Source organism: Chamaea fasciata, unplaced genomic scaffold (genome assembly GCF_029207755.1).
Source record: "Chamaea fasciata isolate MVZ Bird 193981 ecotype frontalis unplaced genomic scaffold, bChaFas1.0.hap1 SCAF_4, whole genome shotgun sequence".
Taxonomy (NCBI): Eukaryota; Metazoa; Chordata; class Aves; order Passeriformes; family Sylviidae; genus Chamaea; species Chamaea fasciata.
In genome coordinates this window covers 22,563,783-22,585,188 of record NW_027094089.1, presented here as the reverse complement: position 1 = coordinate 22,585,188, position 21,406 = coordinate 22,563,783, and the positions used below count along the sequence as shown (strand labels likewise).

Below are 21,406 nucleotides of genomic sequence, written 5' to 3'. Positions count from 1 at the left end.
TTCTGTGTGTGAGAACAGCATTTGCTGTCAGCTGTATGGAGGATAAAATTACAAGGGTTATCCACGCGCGTGCTTAAGGATGTAACATAACTGATGGCTGAAGGACCCTGGCAGGAATTCCCCTTTCGCACAGCACTGCACAATTAGGGACGTGTATGAAGTGTTAGTGTTCAGTGTTGTTCACCACAAGCAACCAGATACCAGGTTGCTATCAATCCTAGCCCTGTGCTGGGATAACAGTTACCACATTCCTAAATGACAAAACAAATTCTTCCCTAGATACAGGGAAAGTGCACAGATGAAAGGGGAGCTTTGGCCTCTGGGGTTTCTATTTAAAGGCATGTGTACGGCAGCAGTTGTAGGTGCTAAATCTTCCTTATTTTTGTGGTCAACTCCAGATCCCTGGGTTGATATCCAGCCATTGTTACCTTTTTGGCAATGTTGCCCATCGAAGCCCAGGGGACAGTCACATTCATAGCTGTCCTTTTTGGGAACACAGGTGCCCCCATTTGCACATGGGGAGGTCACACAGGGGTGGGCAGCATTTGCCAGGTTGATTCCAAAAGTGAAGTCCTGTTTCACATCAATTGTCCGGTCATTCAAGATAATCTATGCATTAAAAAAAAAAAAAAAAAAAGTGTGAAAACACATTGTAAAAACTTCCAGAAAGACAAAGACTTCAGAGAAATGTAACTCTCAAAACTTGGCCCAAATCCTATTCTTGTGTGTTTTCCAGTTGCAGAGGTCCAACCCATACTTTTGCTCCCCCTGATCCACTGGAGATTAATCTTTTTTGTGTCTTGTGAAATAGCCTTAGGCAACCCCTGTAAGGGTTGAAGCTGTGTGGAATTCACCGGGCCTGTGCCTGAACACTGGTGCAGTGCTTTGTAGCTGAACCATGAGCTGGGATGGTAAAATTAGACAAGCGCTGCTGAGGAAAAGCATTTCTGAGACCAGAAAACCCCCTAGGAGATGAGTGTTGACAACAGAAATACTAAGCAGAACAGCTTGTTTCTTCATATTTTCTATTGCTTTCTAGTATCTCATCTTGCCTGAAAGAAGCTAGAGTTAAGATGAATGAAAAACATTAATAATGACTTCACAAAACTGTTTGTATATAAATGGAAGGGAACTGCTAAATGCTGGGATTTTTCCAGTATGTCAGCAGCATATGTTCTCCAAAATAAACCAACATTTGTATAATCTCAGCTGATATCTCAGCAAGAGAGACTGCATGCAGGCACAGCATCTGATCTCAGCTACATCAAAAGAAGTACATCTTAACAAACAATAGATTTTAAGGCCAGAAATGAGAATGATAATAGTTCCTCTGGCTCCTACATAACTGGGGCAATGCACCGTAGGGAATCCCACCCGGAGAAGAGGTTGCATCGAGCACTACACAACTCTATCAAGCAGTGTGTAGTGAAGAAAAAACATCCAGTCCTCTCATGTAATGGACCAGGGAAGACTCCATTATATTTTCATCTTCTTTCTAAATTTTGACTACATTGTTACAGAGGTTAACAAACCTCCACTCATAAAAACATGTCTTTTGTTTCTGGTTTTAAACTTATATTCAGTTTCCAGCCCCTGTTTCTCATCATTTCTTCAGCATAATTCCAGCACCATGTACCCAAAGAAATCTCATCCTCTTCTAAGAAGTAGAAGACCACTATAAAGTCACTTCTCAGGCTTATCTGACTAAACTAAACATATTGTGACCTTAGGTCTCTCTATACACTGCCTATTTTCCAGTATTTGGGGATGTTTGAAGCTCTATTTCTGTACAGTTCTCCAAAATCCTACTATGTGTAAAGCAGGCAATTTAACATTCCCAGTGCCCAAAAAGCAGGCAATACTTTTTCTGGACATCCCATTCATGCCACTGAGAATACAAACCCACCTTGCTAAGTACATCATAGAGGTGAGGGCTCTCGGTCCACATTTCCCAGTCTTACCAGTGCCTTTACTCAAGCATACAACCCCTCACCTTGTAATTGTAACCTGTGTTAATTTCTCCTAGGCTCTCTATCTTGCACCCCAAATGCATTGTGTTTGGTCAAGTCTACCTACCTTCCCAACAATGTTCATGCGTCTGACCTGCTCCCGTCATTATTACTCACTCCCCCAGTTTTCCCGAACTTCATGTTTTCTGCTGGACAGCTTACAAAGACACTAAAAAATGTCAGACTGAGTGATGAAACCATTTACACTCATCTACAACTACTCTTCTGTCCTGGAGAACTTGTTAACCATAGAGTTTATAAAATTTTTAAATAAAAAATATTATTAAAAATTTGGGTTTATTTGTTATTTCTTTGCATTAATCTGATGCAATGACTCAATCCTCTAAAACTCTAAGGATTCAGGGCCAACTTTCTAACTTTATCCAAGTTATTTTAAGTACGTTTAGAAAGAAAAATGTTAGTTCAGTTTGCACTTTGATTTGATTATGTACTAGGCCTGATATGAACTGCTCTCATGCTCAGCGGACCACATGGGAACATCATCCCTAATGTCTGCCAACAATGGAAAACACCTCCTCCATTCATGTGCCCCATAGAAAATTGTAAGAGGGGAAAGAAGTGCAGCATGCATCTCCACTGTAGTGTGAGAATGCACTAGGTGGACTTTTCACTGCTAAATAATCATTTAACCACTTTATGGTGGGCTCCTGAGGTGAAATCCTTGATTATTTTGAATATTACCAATCAAATAAGAGCAGATTTGCACAAAAACCATGCACTGGATGTGATGGAAATAAATGCCCTGCCATGTGCTTCTCTGGGCACACACCTTCTGGATGCTCCCACTGAAGGGTCTGAGGATCCCAGAGTTCTTCTTCACATCATCATAATTAGGGACTCCACCAATAAATATTTCAGAGCTGCATTTAATTTGTGTAAAAGCCCCCTGCAAGAAACACAGAATAACAATTTATTAGAGTAGCTCGAACCACACTTGTATCTTCAGATTAGCCTGCATGAGTTGTGATAGCCCTATATTAGTTATAGCTTATTTCAATGCCTCTTCTTTGTACAATCAAGAAAGCCATTGTAAGACACTCTTGACTGACTTTACATTATCCCAGTGAGAAGTAGCTGAAAAATCTCAAGTATTTCAAAATGGCAATATGGAAAGAAGAAATAAAGGAAACTGACTCATCGTGTTTTCTGACTGCACATCTAGCTTTATTTACAAAGACTTGAGGTACACTGATGTAAATCTATAACCAGAATTAGGTTCATAAAGCTAAAATCAGAGCTAAATTCATGCAACAGAGACTCATTCAGTATTTCCAACATCTAAGAGATAACCTACTGTAAGTTATGGGGCTAAATGAAAGAAACATTGAGTTTGCATCAATCACCAGAAGCAGTTGCTCAGGATACCTGATGGGAATATTCAGGGTCCTGGAGTAAACTGAAAGACATTTAACAGCTAAAGACAGAGTAACTGTGTAATTCCAGTCCTGCAGAAGCTTCTGTGCTTTCATGGTTGGCAGTCAGCCTCCTCCTGGAGCACTGCACTGCAGCCTTCAGAGAAAAAAAAATGGGAGTGTTCACCTTAACCCATCTACCCAAAGGAGTTTTGAGTGTTCCAGTCAAATGCTTCTTACTCAATTTGCTTCTTGACAGATAACTGTAATTTCAATTTTTTTTAAGAAAAGTCAAAGCTTTGATAAAACTTTCCCAGTTTGCAGAAAAGCCTGCTATGGGATTTTTCTGCAATGGGATCTGGAGTCTGGTTTTTCTCTGCACTCACCACTAGGTAAAAGACATTTTCTAAGCAGGTCTAGCCTCAGCTTTTATCAAGATAGAAAGCGTACCTCTGTGCATGCATTTGAGCGCTCAGAGTGAATCTTCTGCTTGGTACAAGTACAATTTCACTTTATAATAAATTTGACTCACTATGATCACTTGATGAGTGAAGAACAAAATGCAAGTCATCAACTGTCTGATTGTTCCAGCCCTTACTCTGGCCTGCAAATTACTTTTGCAAGAAGATAAAGAAACAATTCTCTTCAGGCCTACGTTTCCAGGACAATATTCAGAAAGCGCTAAAAAAAGACTGGGCACATACTTCTCAGCACAACACTTCTCCAAATTACACCTCTCATAGTGCATAGGTTTCGCAGCAGACTTAGCCACAACCAGTACCAACAAAAGGAAGGTTTTTATCTCAGGAAGATATATGAGCCAGACACAAAAATGTGAGTCCAGTTACATGTCAGGAACAGGTACAGTTAGATTCCAGTGGGATCCCTGCTTTTATGGGTATCCTTGTCCTCAGAGGGAAGACTTTACGCACAAATTCCCAACTCTGGGCTTAAGAAAATGTTGCCCTAAGAAGTATACTGTTTTAAGCTAGTAAAAGCTCTGAGAGCAGGCTGTGCAGTTTACCACACAATCACTTTATAGTCCAACAGCTGTATTCAAGACAAGTCTGCCATAAGCTCACCTCTGCCATCCCTTCCACTGGCTTCTGTTTGTCCACCTGCAGGATGCCATTCTTTGCCGTGCGAGACACTCGCAATTCGTGCCACTGACCCAGACTGACAGGTTCTTCACTCCTGTTTTAAGGGCAAGAAAATTTTCAAGCATGTAACACTGCACCTTTCTGATACTCTGTAATGTTAAAAAGTCAAGTCCTCTGGGATAATTTTCTAAATTAAAAAAAACAATCAGCCACTGCAATTTTCCCTTTAAAGGAAGTAACAATCCTCAGAGCCTCATCAGCAAAGACCATATTTCTAGAGCAAATAACAACCGCTATGATTTTATTTATAAATGAAATTATATCACCAACACAGACTTTAGCTACCTCTGTGCTAGTTTTTCTGCTCAGTCATTTATAACACATAAAAACGAATTTTGGTCTCAGCTGTACATCCTCATTTCACTAAAAGTTTTCCACTTAATGGTTGGTCCAGCCCCACATTATTCATCCTCTTTTAAAACAGAACTAATTTGTGTTGGCTTATCAACTCTATTTATGCGTCCTGTTATATTCACATCTACACACACACACGTGCAGCCCAGATGCTGTACATAAAAGGGAAGTAATTAAAAAATTATCCTAATTACGTGATGAGGTCTTGGCTAGGAACAATAATTCCCAGTTGTGCAAAGTATTCACCAATCTCAAAGGAAGCATTTTTAAACAGCTCTTACAGTCTTTTCTGGCATAGCACTAATATGAATAGCAGCCTGTATGAAGGGCAAAACCACATTCCCCTTCACAAGTTCTGTAGATCTTTGTATCTTGCTTTCAAATGTCATTTTACTACACTGGTTAAAGCATTTTATGTCTAAATGATATGTTGCCGCCTTTCCTCCAGGAGGACTGAAAACTTGTGTATGATTTACCAACCAAGCTGGAAAAATCAGAACTGTATTATCTAGGACCCCTCAGACTTCCTAGTTTCAGTGAAAAAATACAGAATTTCTTGAGTGATTTATTCTGAATTTTTGTATTTTCAGAATACTTACATTTAAAAATACACCTCCCCATTTTGAAATAAAAAAAAAGGAAAAAAACCCTGTAATTTGAAATAGTGAGTCAACAGTGATTTAAATGCTAATTAAAAAACTTATATAATTTTGAAAATGTGAAAATAATATATTTTTTTTCTTAACAATGAACATCAATTTTGAAATCTTTCTTTTGTGTTTCTTTTGACCCTTCAAATTTTCTTAAAGCTCATTTTTATCCATTTTGATGATGCTGGTGCAGTTTTACTTGACACTTCTGAATGACACTTGGTTCAGCAAACCCACATTAAAAGTATCATCAAGCAATGCCAATCACTTGTCCTCCTTCTTATGTAGCACCATTTAGGGTTTAACTATATTGTGTAAATCAATAGTTAAGGAAATCTAATCACCTTGAAGAAATCAATGTATACATACAAAGTAACAAGATAGGTTTGACTACATAGTAAGTGGCAATACAAACATTATCTCCTCTGCTGCTCAGGTCGTCATCATGCTAACCCTCCTGCTTTGCTACACTTAATTACAGTCAGGGATGATTAAACCTTGCAGAGTCATCACTTCAGAGCTGCAAGCTCTTTCTTGGAATCATGGACTTTTTGAAACCAGCATAAGTTTGGTAACACTTTCTTCTGGCGTTTGAACACTCCTGCCTCTTTGTGTGCTGTGGGGTTACTTTTTCCCATGTAAAGCAAAGCTTAAAAAATATACTAGATCGTGAAGATCTCAATCCTGTGACTGCTTGGCCAAGTGTAATCCCAGGAAAACCCCAACAACTTCTCCTCTGAGATATTTCAGTGCTCAGGTTCTGCATCTGGCCACCCACTTAGCATCCCTTCTCCCTGTGGAGCCCCCAGAGCACACTGTGCTGCTTCCATCCTGGGATACATCAGGAAAACACGACCTTCACTGGCATCAGCTCTCCGACTGTTGCTGCTGATATACACAAATAAGCTTGCCTCATCCTAATTATAAAGTTATTATGGCTGTGTTCTGGTTATATTATCTATCAGCCTGGTGGTCCTATGGCAGAGGTATCAGGATGACCAGAGCTATACCACTGTTAAAGACAAAGGGTAGGCATGAAGTAGTATGATTAAGACAGACTTTTAAGTGAACATTGACCAAGCAGGCATGAAAAACAGGGAATCTATTTGTCTTATTTAATCACTGACAGAGCTGATGACAGGGTGTGAGTTGCACATTTTATCCAGAAAAAAAGAGCTAACAGGACAGCCTGACAATTTTCAGTGAAGTCTGATGGTCTCCCTGAGTCTCGCCCATTACTCAGCCATCTCACCACACTCTTTTTCTCCAGTGCATGTAGCTCAGCCAGTAGCTGGCAGCCAGCTTGCTCTTCTGCTTTCCAATGGAAAGGGGCAGTTTCTACTCCCAGGTATACGTTCACAGCTCTTGCTATATTTTATAACCCTACATAGTTAAACTTTAGTAGTTACAAGGTGTTCTGAAGTGCTACAATATTCTAGGAAGGAAAAATCTAAATTCCACTTTAATAATTTATGCTTGCCAGTAACAGGAATTAGAACGCTGCAATCAGTAAAGATTGAAGGCTGTAGTAAGAAGGGCTATTCTGAGTAGGAGAAAAGGTCTCCAGAATTAGGGATTTCTGCCACTTTTCCACAAGAGAATAGACTAGGGCAAGTATGAAGTGATTCTTCCCTTGATATATCCTCCCAGCTTCCGGCAACTTGTCATTTAGCAATTTCCTGAGTCAGAGGCTGCATCCGTACAGTTGTCTTTGATCTCCCTCAATGGAACTTTCTTCAAATTTGTGCAATTTTTTTTAACCTATTTATAGTTTTGGCATCTGTAACTTGCTGTGACAATTAGTTTCCACAACTTATTTATGTACTCCTCTGAAAAAAAAACCAAATCCAAAGAAAAAGTCTTATTTTTTTTAGTTCCTTATTTTCTTTGCATATCAAAAAATACAGAACACTCATTAATCTCCATACCAATCATTATTTAAATCCTCTATCATACTTCCACCAAACTCTTTCTTTTTTAGGCTGAAAGGTCCTGCTGTGGAAAAGTGTTGTGGAAGATGTTTCATTCCCTCTTCTGGATGTCAAAACTACTCTTCCTTTTTAATTTTGCTATTTTCTTTTAAAATGATGTGACCAGAATAGCAGCAAGTTTTCAAGACAGGGTGCATTGTGGGCTTCAGCAGACACATCCTTCCTTACTCCATTCCTAATAATTCTCTGCATTGTACTTAACTTTCTGTATTTGTCTCTAAACAGTTTGCTGTTGCTTCCACAGAACTATCCATGATGACTCCAGGATCTTTCTGTCTGACAATACTAGCAGTTTTTCCACAGCTGCGCATTGTTAGGCTTGTGCATTATTTTACATTTGCTCCCTTGAAATTTTGTATCTCATTTTGTCTGCAAAACTGAATGAGTTTGTTTGTTTGAGCCCTCATTCAATGTAAAATCAGAATATTTTTCCTAATCACAGTGTAGTTAAAATTTCTGATGCCCATCCACAGGAAACACTGGTATGCAAGACTTCCAGACACTGTACACATTTTGCATAAGCTTTATATAGATAATTTCTAAATATCAGGTCAGCCTGGCCAAACTGGCAGCCTCCTGGGCCATATCCAAGGTACTGAGTGCCTCTGTTCAGCCCAGTGCCTTTTTAGGAAGCCCAGGAACTGTTGCCCAGTGACTGGGCATTCAGTTACACAGGGAGAGTAGAGCAGTGTTTTTGAGGCATTTGGGCATTTGCTTCTATCCTCCTAGACATCAATTTTAGGATGCAATGAATCACTCGCAGAAGGTTTGTCTGGGAACCTTGGTGACTAGGATAAACCACGTATTCATGTTTTGGACAGCTTATGTTGTATAAATTGGATACTAGCCTCAGGTCCCTCAAAAAACAGCACTGTGAGGAAGTGGAGGGACCTGGAGGTGTATCTTCTTGTGCCACCTCCAGCCTGGCACCCCTGCTTGGAACTGGAAACCAGAAAGGGGGATGTAAGAATCAATATTGTGAAATCCTGTGGCTAGAAAGTATATGCATAAAATATTTATAGATCCCCTAACTAAATACGGTGCAGTGTCATGGGGGCAAGAAGGGAATTACTGCAATACCGTACAGACACAAACATGACATCAGCACTAATACAAAGCACAAAGCTTTGAAACTTCAGCTGATGCAGGAAGAAAATCCTGTCCTCTTGATCACAATTTTAGTGCTTCCGTGCTTCCTTAGAAGCAGGCACTAGAGACCAAGAGGCCTGTACACCTCATGTACAGGCCTCTTGGTCTGTACATGTGGTGTACAGGCCTGACATGAAGAGTCACACATGAGGCTGTGACTCTTCCCAGTCCACTCCTGTCCTGGACCAGCACCATGGCACGGTTGGGAAGGAAGCAGAGGCAATACCATTTACCTGATAACAGCTGTTCCTGAGCCGCAGTCAAACCTGAACTCCACGTAGCCAGCCACCATGGTAATGGAGAGGAAGTCCTTGCTGTCTGTGTCATAGCTGTACAAAAGGACGCCAGTCTCTGAATCTGGACGAAATGTCAGCTGAAACTCCATGAAGGAAAGGTAATTCTGCGGTTCCAAGGGCCAGGGTGTGCTAGCAAATGATCTTAAGGATTCGTTGAACTGAGGTATGGCCAAGGTGAGTGCTGGAAATCCAGAAATCACAAGCAGGTCACTTGAGGCTCAGACATAAAGGACTGACCCTTACCAACCAGTGTCTGTTCCTTCCATTAAGTATTTAAGCTAACACTTAGCAAAACAACCTGCTTTTTTTCATTTAAATTAAAAGTATTTTTTAATCATACTCAATACTACTTAATCCTTTCCTTTTCCAGGGATGTATTTGTACTGTAAAGCATTGTGCACCTTTTCTTTGGTGATTCATAACAGTGCCTTTCAAAGTAGTAAGCATGCACACAGTGGGTGGTGGTGTGAAAAGTTCTACAGCATAGAAAATACTGTCGCATATATTTTACTGCTTGTATCTCGGATACTAGCAGGAAATTGACATTATGTCTTTTGCATTTCAAAATATACAACTGACACTGGTTTTAGGAGAAAGGTGGGTATTTTAGAATTTTTTAGAATTAATGTGTAGCTGTGGAGTGGTACATTATTTTAACTTCTGAATAGGAATTTAAAGATGTTTAAGCACAGTTAGTTTAAATAAGCAAAGAGGTTTGAGAATTAATCACAGATCTAATCACAGATTATGCAGGAGCTGGATGTAGCTCCAAAGCAGTAAGGGAAGGGTTTCAGTATGTGACTTTAAAAAGATGAAGTAACAAGTATTCTCTTCTGTCAGTGTAACAGTATGAGACCTCCTCGGGAGTCTCTAAGTGGAAAACACATTGAACACTAAATAACATACACAAAGAAAGAGGTATTCCAGCATCCACTCACCTTCCTCACAATGATGACCTTTAAATCCAAGAGGACAAAGGCAAATATAAGAATCTGCTTTGCTTGCAGTACAAGTGCCACTGTTGATGCAGGCTGCCTCATCACAGATGCCACTGCTACACTCACCTAAACAAAGGAGTTAGAACATCAATTCATCAGAAAAGTTTGTCAAAGAAGATTTATTTGGCTGTTGATTGTGGTTGTTAACCAACACAATTTGGTCTTCTGCCTAGATTCTTTCCCAATTTGTCAAATGGTGTGCAATTTAGAGAAGGGTACTTGATTATTAGTATTTTTTTAATATGAGACCAGCAAGAGACCTTATAAATAGCAGAAAGTAGCTCTTACAAGCAAACCATGATAGATGTAACTTTTAGTCATTCCCTGGATTACTTACTGTCTGCTCTTCTTCTTATTTTCTCCTAAGATACAAATTTCTCTAAACTGTTTACAAGCACCATGCCTTGTTTAACTTAAATTATCTGAAGTGCTTCTTTGCTCACTGTAAATTCATGCCATGGTGAGCACGGGAGGTGTTAATCATTATCAACTAATCTTATTAGCCAGAATGAGGTTGTCAACTCTCTTGTCCACACAAAACAGGATCCATATCATCGACATATGGGCTTTTTAAGAAGTATCTCTACTATGCTGGCACATCAACTTAAGTAACAAGGAGGTTACTTCTTCTTGCTGGATTTTAGCTGAAATTGTTCTAGGACAAATAAATTCTCATTCGATTCTTAAAACTGGTATCAATAAAGTCAGACTATGCAACCATCAAATGTACTTCTGATCAAAGTTCTTGTTGAATTTATTTTCTTCTTCAGTTTCTGACCAAATAACTCTCTCCTTGTCAATAGTAACAACCTGATTGCATACATTAAGAAAGACCAAGTAAGACTTTTGTGGTGTACAGTGGTAAACACGCCATTTGGAGGGGCTTAGTGTTTTATAGCAAACTAAGAATTACACATTTATTTTGAGGGAGTGTGGTAGAAGTATAACCTCTGAGATGACAAAGTTTTCATGAGGCAGTTCTGACAATAAGCACTGGGGAACAGTTTTGCAATTTGAGGTGATTAAGAGAAGTCTTGAAAAACTATTGCAAGAAGGAGATATGCCCTTTTTTTGTTTGTTTAAACACAGCACCCTGATTGCAAGGACGGTTTCAAGAGCGGGTCTCTACACCTTCAGCAAGGCACTGGTGTTTGTACAGCACCAGCTCTACAGTTTGAATTCCCATCCCAAAGCCAGGAAGAAAGCCACAAAAAAATATGCAGATATAAACGGCTGATGTGCTGTTCCATCCCAATCCTCTGCTCTCCACAGTGGAAAACAACCTTTTCTAACTAACTCAGAACAGAAGAAGTAACAACACACAGTTCATCTGGTACAATTCCCTGACAGACCAGACTTGTCTCATATTGCACATCTCCTACCATGATCTACCAATCTCCTACCAGGACCACTTTTCATTGTATGGAGGGAAGGTCTGAGGACAGCAGCCACGACACAGGACTCCAGGGCTAACCTGAGGAGCACAGACAAAACATTCAAGTCCCCCAGAGAGGAAAAAATGCTCCTCCATGGAAGGGGGCAGTTACATCTGCCCCATGCCCAGCCACGGCGACAGGGGTGCTGGCAGTGCTCACTGAGCTATCTTTTCCCCTTCTGGTCTGCACTGCAATGACCACAAGTGAACCAAGGCAGGACAAGTATCTTGTCCCACAGATTCCTCATATGCTCACCAATTATCATGACACTGACAGAATAGCACTAGCTCTATTTTATAGGCAAGGAAACAGAGCCAAGATGTGTGTAAACAAGGATCTCTATGCATCAAGTGTGAAGACACAAACAGAAAACCAAGACAATGCTCATCTTTTCTGCATCTGCTCCAGTGTTAATCAATGTTGGCAGTATTTTCAAACAGATCAGAGTTAAAGCCTTTGAGAACAGAGAAGAACAAGGAATACAACAGCAGTAGGACCAGTCAGGGGATCCCTGGTTTGAGAAACAGCTTGAACTGGAGCAGTCTTGGTATTTAAGGACAGGCTGCTCTCCCAATGTCCCAGTGACTTTTCACAGCCTTTGGGCCAGCACAGGTGAGGTAACTATGCTGAAGAGGCAAACTACAAGTGTGGTGGCAGCATTGGCTTGGCTGCAATGGCAGATGAAGGAGGAGAGAAGCTGCACCAGGAGTCCTGGACCCTGCCATTCCCACTCCAAACCACAAGCGGTGCCTCCTCTGATGGCCCCTCAGCTCACAGTCCAGTGGGATCTCTGCTATAGCCAGAAGAGAGAGCACAGAGATGGATGCAGCCCTCTCCTCCTCCCCCTCAGTTCTGGGATCCATGTAGCACAGCACCCCTGGTTTATATACTGTGCCAACAGAAAAAACAAAACTCCAGGTGACTGACAGGCAAAAGTCTTTCCTAAACCCCAGCAGAGTTTACTTGCAGTTTTTTTTATTTTAAGTTATACTTACATGACCTATTGTTTGCAAGTCTCTTCTAGTACAGTTTCATAAAAATGTGTGCAGTCATAAAAGGACAGTAAGGCTTTATCAGTCAGCTTCGGGTCACACATAGCAGAGCAGAGCATTTATTTTCATTGATGTTGATTGTTAATGCAGTAGTATGTGGAGCATTCATGGATGGGAATGAAGCTAGCTGCATCCCAAAAGGCAACAGAGATTAAGGCTACAGAAGTTTAGCAGGCCTTCCATCTGTCTAAATTCCATAGATTCTCACTCTATTGTGAAATTATGCTCTGCTTCCAAAACCTAACTCTTTTCAGCAACTGTTTCTTGGGCCAGTCTGCTCTACCCCTATATTGCACAGAAGTTTGGCCATGTTATCTAGAGAATACAGAGCAATTGTTAAGAAGTTTCTCATAAATCATTTCCTTCTTGGGATGTCAAACGCACAGCTACAGAAGAGAAGAAAGATGACTTTGTGGCTGAAGCATGGCAGGGAGAGTTCAGCGGTAAGGAATCTATTTCTCACTGTTACCACTTGCCTTCTGTCTTGGGTTTACTCTTAACTCTTACACTGTTTAGACTGGTATTAAAGCAAGGATTTTGTTGCCCTGCTTTTTTTCAAGTGCCCATTAAATGGATGAAATAGATGAAATAAATAAAACAGGACTAGTTAATTAGCTTCCCTACTTCTCCATCTTTTACTCTGTGCAGGCAAGGTAAAAGGGAAGGGAAAGCAATGTTATAGTGACACTTCATAAAGCTGCTAGAAGTATTTATTCCAAGGTATTTTTAAATCATACCATGACTCTGGACAGCAAAACTAAGGATGGTATACAGGAAAGCCTATATGCTTCATCAGTGGTTGGGTGTAAGACAAAGCCCTCTGTAAAATGAAAAGGCTGCTGTGGGTCTGAGAGATCCATGGACTACTTTGGCCAAGTGCAATGATGTCTTTAGGCAAAACACATTTTGTTGGGTCTGTATTGTTTCAAATGCAAGCCCAGCATATATACTGTTGATTTCTGAAGACAGAACTGTGTCAGTCAGGGGCATGAAGAGGCACCATGAGAGATGCTGGCAGAAGTACTGGTGCAGTCGTAACGATATCTGCAACACAGATCTTACTGTTTGCTCATGAAAATAGGCTTACTATTTATTGTGCACAGTAAGTGTGTCCACTAAGAGCTTGCTTGCACAGCGTGATGAACTCTCCTACTCCAGACCCAGAATGAGCAATGTGCAAAAGAACAGAGGAAAACCAGGCCAAAAATAGAGACCGTGGTGGGTCCCTTCCAGCTCCCAAACCTGGACTGTGGCTCAATTTGTTCCAACAGGATAAAAAGTAACCCTGGGTTAGTCACTGTTTAAAAACCCCACACCATTTCACTCACCAACATCAGCACCACTGAGAGCTTTCCCTAATGGCCAGGGTCTCATATCGATCATCTTTCCATTGATGCTGAGAGCCTGGACGCAGCCCTGGAACCCACGGTTGGTGCCAGTGGCACGGACCAGCCAGTACACGCTGGGAGCTCCGCCAACGTAGAATGGGGTCTGGAACGTAACTTTGCTGTACTGACCCTGGGGCGAGAGAATAGCACAGAATGCTGTGTAACAGATATAACACAGGAGAAATCATTACGCTACAGTGGTTTACAATCAATTCTTTCCTCATGAAGAAATTTGTCAGCGAATATGTCGGCTGTTCATTGGTAAATCCTTCCCGTTAGTCATTCCCCAAATCAGTCCACCTTTTGAAATCAACCTTTTTCACCCACATCCCATCACAATAACATGAACTACTTAAAAGCACAATAAAAAAGACTAAAAATCACTGTTTAGAGGAGAAAGCATGGTCTGTCTTTTGCTGCAATTTCTTCCTTTCCTTTTGCCAAAAATTGTTTGTCTTCTAAACCCTAAGCCCTGAGGGACAGGCCAATGAGTTCACTATTGATTAATACTGAAATTACAAAAAAGAGGTAAAAAACAAAGAAAGGGCAAAAGCCAATAAAATCACAACTTCAGCAGGATTCTGCTCACTTCACCATTGCTACATGTACAGCCCATCTCTTTAACAAATCTATAGAAACCTACATATACAAGTTTACTAAAATTGCTACAATGCAGAAGCAAGAACAAAAAACATCAAAAACCAACAGAACCTTTTTGGACCACTGACCCGAACACCATGATACTGTGGCAAATTGAGTCAAAATTCCTTCCACCAACTGATCAAAATATAACTTTTGCGTCCTACTCAACAGTTCTTTCAAAATCCCACAGACCTTTAGAAGAAAACATTCAAAATTCTCAGTTATTCAGAGCCAGTTTTTCCCATCCTTTGCTATTGACAGCACTGACCTCTAGTCTAAAATCTTTCAGGATTTTTCACCCCTGCCCACATAGCGTTTATAACAACAAATTCTATTCTATCACCATAGCCTGTATTTCGCCATGCTAAATAAGCTGAGGTTATTGAGTCTGCAGGTGTTCACTTGCACAGTACACTGCAGAAGCTGTACGTATCTCCCCGGATTCACATCTGCCCTTTGCATGGCCTCACAGCAATGGCAACAGCAACACATGACACACTGAAATTCTTTCCTCTGACACTTCCAGCTGATGAGAACTCAATGCACTGCAATTTTTTCCCCTTCAGTGCCTGCACATTAAAGTGGAAAGTAATAAGACATCTGAAGTTGCTTTCTTTCAGGGCTAGGGAAGGTATGTTAATAGTAGCTATCAGAGGAAAGACATCTGAAACAATTTTAAATTGCCTTTTCTTCCAGTGCCTTAATTTTGTTTTCTGGCCCAGCAACAGATGAGTAAGTCAAAGCATCTTCCTGTTTTACATTTTATCTTGTAAGCCTTGTATGAACTTGCTGGTGTTAACACAAGTCAGGGCAGAATGTCTACCTCCATTACTATGCTTAAATCTTTGTCCAGAATATGCGTGTAATTACACCTCTGTACACAAATCTTGTGAGGAAATATGCATATTAGATATAAATATATACTCATCTGCATCTAATTTTTGTGTCTGAGGAAGCAGAGCAGCTCTCTGAGGCTGGAAAAAGAAAGCAATCAGGGATAGCAGCTGTACGATTTGGTAAACTTACAATAGCTTGTATTTGAGACTGGCAGAGGGTAGTGAAAGTGTGGCAGAGCAAACATGGAGCACAACAGGGAAACTGTCATGGGATTCAGCCCTGAGATATTTCTCTCTGTGATTTCTAGATTATTTATTTGGAAGAGTAATCTGTACTCTGATCCTAGTTCACTAAATGTCTTAACACCAATAAATAAAACTGCACCTTTTAAATCTGATCAGGCTTCTGGTGGCAAGAAAAGAAACATCATCATAACCTTGAGAGACCCGAAGACCGAGCCACAGAGGCAGGATTACCAACCTGAGATTTTCCTGTTACTGGAGCATTGTTGTCCATTCTGAGCCAGCCATTCACCCCATCTCTGAACAATGTGACACTGTGCCAGTTCCCCAGCTTGATCTTGTTTTCACTTGTTATGACTCCAACTCCAGTGCCACAGTTGAACCTGGGAGCATGATAAAGAGAGGGCAAGGTGATAATCTTATATTAACCAAATAACCAGAAGTTGTTTTTTAACTCCAAATATTCTTTTTGCTCTCAGGGACCTCTCTGTTCCACACTACGTAATAGCACAGCAAGATCAGACAGCAAGTCTACATAAGATCTGTTCCAAGTTTCAAACTTCATTATCTGTCTTTCTAACATGCAGAAGATTTTGCATTCTCGGTCCATACCAAGTGCATTGCTAAGCTTGCCAACAGCTGAAACTGTTTCAAGATGGAGAGTATTATAATCTGAGTTCCTGCTATCACAGTCATTTCCCCTGGGAATTTTTCTAGCTCCCTGGTGAAAGACAGTGCCACATTAATAACTCCGCTAGTCTATTTGAAACTCAGCACTGATTGACAGGAAGACCTCCATGAGAGCTGAATGTGCACAAAATGTCCCATTTTCCCTGACTGTCATGCAATGCAGGTGAACAAAAACACAACTAAGACACTTCACCCACTTTTGTTATTCCCCACTTTCAAAGGACTCATCCTCCCAAGTAAGGAGATCCTGGAAATAATTTTTCACTTGCTTAATATCTATCAGACTGCAAGAAACACTCTGCATCTTAATTTAAAAAACGTAAACAAAGTATCATCTAAACAAGGTACATGAGATGAAGTTCCTGGCCCCTTGCTGGCATTACATCCTTTGTTTTGCTACATTATCTGCAAGTCTTTCTGTGAAGCAAAACACTGAGTCAATACACTATCAATATACCCTCAGCTTAGCAAATACAGTGGCTCACTGGCATTTCTGGTAACATAGCTAAGAGCCCCAGAAAAATGCCTTAAAGAAAACTGATCATTTTGCCTTTACACTGAGGCCTGAATAAAAGAGCTCAACAGGGAACATGTTCACACACTAAAGAAGGATGAGAGAAAAAGGTATTGAAGAACTCTTAAATGAAATTACACTGTCCATTTGGTGCACTGTATGGGGCAGAAGTCAAAGACACTGGAGATATTCATCACATATGGCAGTCCCAGGAGGCAGTGATAGCCCTTTCTCTTTACATGAGATTTAGGATGAAGCTTTTACCTGAACTGGAGGCTGTGTCGGATAATTGCCAGTGACATAAAATCACCACGACCATGTTCATTTTCTCCACAGTACAGCAGCAAACCATCTTCAGATTCAGCCTGCAATCATGGCGTCAACATGAAAAATCAAAGCTTCACAATTACAGATAAAAGCAAGCAGCAGTGGGGGACTTTTCTCCAGATGACCCAGAAAAGGGTCATCATTTTCAGAATGCGTTTTTAACTTGCAGAATCAGAAATTGTTTGATCAGTTTTGAATCCTGCATTTGAAAAACACAGCAAATCACTGCCTTAATGGTTAAGGTGTAATACTGTCAGACTTGAAAAAAAGCCTGGAAATATTAAAGACTGTCAGACGTATCCCATATGAGACTCCTGAGTAAAAAGTCTAGCAAGAATGTCCTAGCAAGCCTGGTAAGTGTAGACACATCAGACGCACTGTGCATGAATACATGCACCCAACTTTACATGTTCCATGAGACTGACACTCCTCAAGCCAAACAGTCTGTGCTGGCAGCATTTCTCCATATGCTCATAGCAGCTGACACAGTGGCTTTTTGCAGCCATCCTGCATTTTAAAATGACAAATTGTAAGAGGGGTGTAAGATCACCACTGAAGCAACTGATTGCGGCTGCCTTAGTAACAATCTCCTTCCCAGACCGTTGAGGCTGGTGAGTCTGCTTTGTGTGGGGGTGGCGATGCATCCAAAAGCTTGGCCACCGTCCCTAGGGGCAGCCCCACACGTTCTCTCCACAATGAACAGAGAGCACTAACACAAGCCAGTGTGGGATGTATCCCCACTTTAGACCTGTATTTTAAGTAGCATGGTATCATGAATGTATTAGTAACCCATGTCCCAAACTTCACAGGGAGAAAATAATGTCCACTGAAATCCTGCAGGGTGGGAAAGGAATGCTATATATAGGGCAGTGTTTTGCTCAGTATGGCAGGATCATAATCTCCTGTCCACAAAAATACTGCATACCATGTTCAAACTCTAATTCACAAAAATTCTATGTGTTCTTCAGCCTGTAGCTCATCCACCTGACTATAACCTTGCCAATGTACATTGCTGCTAGTCCACGGTTACTAGTCCCAGGGATTCTCTCATGCAGTGCCTACCAACAACAGATGAAAACCCTTCAGCTGCTTACAAACTTCATTTACATTCACTGAGGGTTAAGCCAGATCTTTGCAGACGAAGGTTATGCATAGGTTCACTACAATCACACTGAAGCCATACTGCAGCTAAGTTACTATTCTATCGTCCACTGCATCAGAGTAAGTAAATAAAATTTAAAGCGCTAGTGTGAGAATTGCTTAAACTTACCCTGAATTCAACAGTAATTTGAAATGTCTGATAGGACTTTTTCAGTGGTTCAAAGGTGATATATGAGTAGCCAGAGAACTGAGGATACTGGATACTAATGTCTGAAAAGCAAAGAGGGAAGCATGTTATTTAGCAGTTTTCTTCCATATAAAAATCAATATAGACATTTAGTACTAGATAACATCAAGTGGCAATGGAAGGCAGAGTTCCTCCAGAGACAACCACTTGTCAGCAGCAGACAACAATCACTTAACCTATTACCTTTCCCTCCCACCACTTTTTACAGCTAATTCCTTTATTCCCAAGGACCTGGTGAACTTGGAAAGACTCAGGATACTGAGGGCCAAATAATGCTCAATAGTTTAATCTGAGAATTCAAAGAAAATTTTGTCCAGGTTTTCATCCTTGTTATGGAAGACAGAACCCATCAACTTTACATTCATCTTCTTTAAGAATTCATTTAAGAAAAAGATGACAAAGTAATTTTCTGTTCTGCAGGATTATAAAAACACACGTAGGAAATACAGCCAGACTCTAGGCAGCATTAGTCACTGCTGCTCTGTAGCTGCTGCAGCCAGCATCTGGAGAATCAGTGGATGTCTCATAACAGTCCAGCAGCTTCTAGCACTTCTCTCAAGTCAGCTCAGGGCAGAAGCTAAAAGGAGCGATGGGGAGAAGAGAGACCCTGCAGGCATCTTTCCATCCTTGGCTGCAACAGTAGCTCTTTTTATTGCTCTTGTCAAGTGGCATTATCAACCCTTACCCTTTGCTGTCTTGTGTTAGACTCTGACTCCAAGGGAAAATGAAAATCAGAGATGTCTTACTTCTAGCCACTGTCAGCTGTAAAATTACCTTTGCAGCTTATTCTCCTAAGAAGCACTGAGGATAGACACAGTTTCAGGCCTGAGTTTTTATATTCACACTGGATTTAAGCCTGACGAGGAAGGAAGGATAAGGAGTCCTATTCATCTCTGCTATTTAAATACTGAGTGTGCTTTTCTCAGTCAGTTTTTGAATCTGGGGAGAGTTCACTCAGAGTTTTTGCTTGCAAGGCGTACATTTTAGACTGAGGTGAAGGGGACTGGCGCTACAAATCTGAGCGCAGCCTAAGAGAACAATTATCTCATGTCCTGATCACAAGCAGAACTGACTGGACGAGACTGCCATGCAGCTGTTGAATATGAAGAAATGTCTGTTTGCATTCAGATTAACATATTATTTAACAATATTGGCTGCTGAAGACAAACTCGGTACAAAGGAGTATTGGCACATGATGCTTACCCTGGAATAACACATTCCCCTGTGAAAAACTGAGGGTTTGGACTCATATTAGCAGACCACTTTACAAGTTGTATATGGCCTTGTCAGTTCAAATAAATCCTCAACTCTTCATACTTGATCAAGGCCTAAAATCATATCTGCAGCTGTTCCATGTCGCTGAGTCACAACGGATTGTTTTCAGAAGGAGCTCTCCTTGTTCCAACGCTCCAGTTTGAAGATAAAGCACCCTCAGCGTCTGTATTCCTGATGCATGACACTGTGCAACATGAAGGTCTAACATGACCCTGTATAAGAAACATGGGTCCCTGATGGCAGGGTCTTGGCAGATCAGATCAGCACACAGAGGGATGGACAGATCAGCTCTTTCTTAGCTGGAGGAACAGCACCACCACAACCAACGGGACATTTTCTTTTTGTGTGCCCTTGTATTCATCTGACCCCTTAGTCACCAAACTAGAAGAAAAATTACTTCAGGAGAAAAAAGTAACCTGCTTATGGCCTGGTGAGGGAGCTGGACTGGCTCACCAGGTGATCTGTCCAGTGAAAGGTTGAGTTTAGGTCTCTAGAGGGAAAGAACAGGAAGGCAGCAAGGGAAAAGAAGCAGGACAGCCTCCTTCAGCTCAGCAAGTTCTTGCCGTGGCTCAGCTGCCCTGAAAAGAGGCAACAGGATGGGTGGCAAGTCCTGATTGAGTCAACACACTTCCTCACATTGACATAGCCTTCAGGACATGCTTTTTGAACTGGGGATATTTTGCTCCCCCCTTGCTCCAGTTTGCCTGACCGGAGTGCTGCACTGCAGACCTGCAGACCATGGGGAAAGTTTCCTCTGGAGGTAGTTTTACAATGGGGGTGCTCTCACATCCCTGCTGTGGGACCAGCATCATCTGGACCACACAGAAAATGGGGCTGGTTCAGGGCTTCAGCTGCTGTCAATTGTCAGAGGGGCAATTGTCAAAGAGGGGCTGAATGTCTTCAGCTTCCAGCTGAGGGTACCATGATTGGATTCTGACACACCTGGATGATCAACAACACACCTGCTCCATCATCCCCTGAGTCTGAGGTGGGGGAAGGAGGATTAACCTCCCCTGTGCATCTTTACACAGGTTCTGCATTCAGCTTTACTAAGGAATAACTTTTTCCTATCTCAATGAGGAAAACAAAAGCAAAGGTGGTGATGCCTGAACTGAGATTTGTAGGGATCCACAAAGCCCAGCTGGCTATTCCCAAAGTGCACATTGGTGGGTCTTTTGCAAAGCTGCTCTGTGACTCAAAGAGCAGCCAGCAGCAGTGGACACACAGAAAACTACCTTCCTCACACGTCTCCCCTCCTTTTCCCAGGTTGCAGTGGCAGCGGGAGCCACCCCGGTCATAGTCGTTGATGCAGAAGCTGTCAGCAGAGCACACGGCCTCATCACAGGACAGGTCCAAGAGGCGCACCGCAGAGGATACGGTGCCCCTCCTCGCTGCCCACATGGTGCTCCCCCTCGTTGTGGTTGAAGGTTGTGTGATGGAAGTAGTGGGTTCAGAAGTGGTTGTAAGGACCCGTGACAGGAGCCTGGAACTAGACTCTGGCGTGACCTTAGTTTCGACCAGAAATTTTCTGTTGCCTCCTTTAATAGCAGGAAGCGGTCTGAGCTGAAAGGAAGTAAAAAACCCATCAATTCAGTAAAACTAAAATGCTATGGGGAAATTACATTAATACCTTTCAAGATACAGATCTGAGGCAAAGAACTCATCCTCAGTGCAG

General features: G+C 41.4%; 1 protein-coding gene across 1 annotated transcript in view; it reads right to left on the bottom strand.

Moving 5' to 3' along the window:
* Positions 1-21,406, bottom strand: part of EGFLAM (EGF like, fibronectin type III and laminin G domains) — a 72,484-nt gene that overhangs the window by 9,591 nt on the left and 41,487 nt on the right. The window contains exons 9-18 of the mRNA XM_066181075.1: positions 20,967-21,294; positions 18,379-18,479; positions 17,046-17,146; positions 15,816-15,960; positions 13,797-13,986; positions 9,921-10,046; positions 8,920-9,163; positions 4,465-4,576; positions 2,800-2,916; positions 429-609 (exon numbers count right to left, since the gene is read on the bottom strand). Coding sequence (XP_066037172.1) covers positions 429-609; positions 2,800-2,916; positions 4,465-4,576; positions 8,920-9,163; positions 9,921-10,046; positions 13,797-13,986; positions 15,816-15,960; positions 17,046-17,146; positions 18,379-18,479; positions 20,967-21,294 — 1,645 coding nt within the window. The remainder of the gene's footprint in view (positions 1-428; positions 610-2,799; positions 2,917-4,464; positions 4,577-8,919; positions 9,164-9,920; positions 10,047-13,796; positions 13,987-15,815; positions 15,961-17,045; positions 17,147-18,378; positions 18,480-20,966; positions 21,295-21,406) is intronic.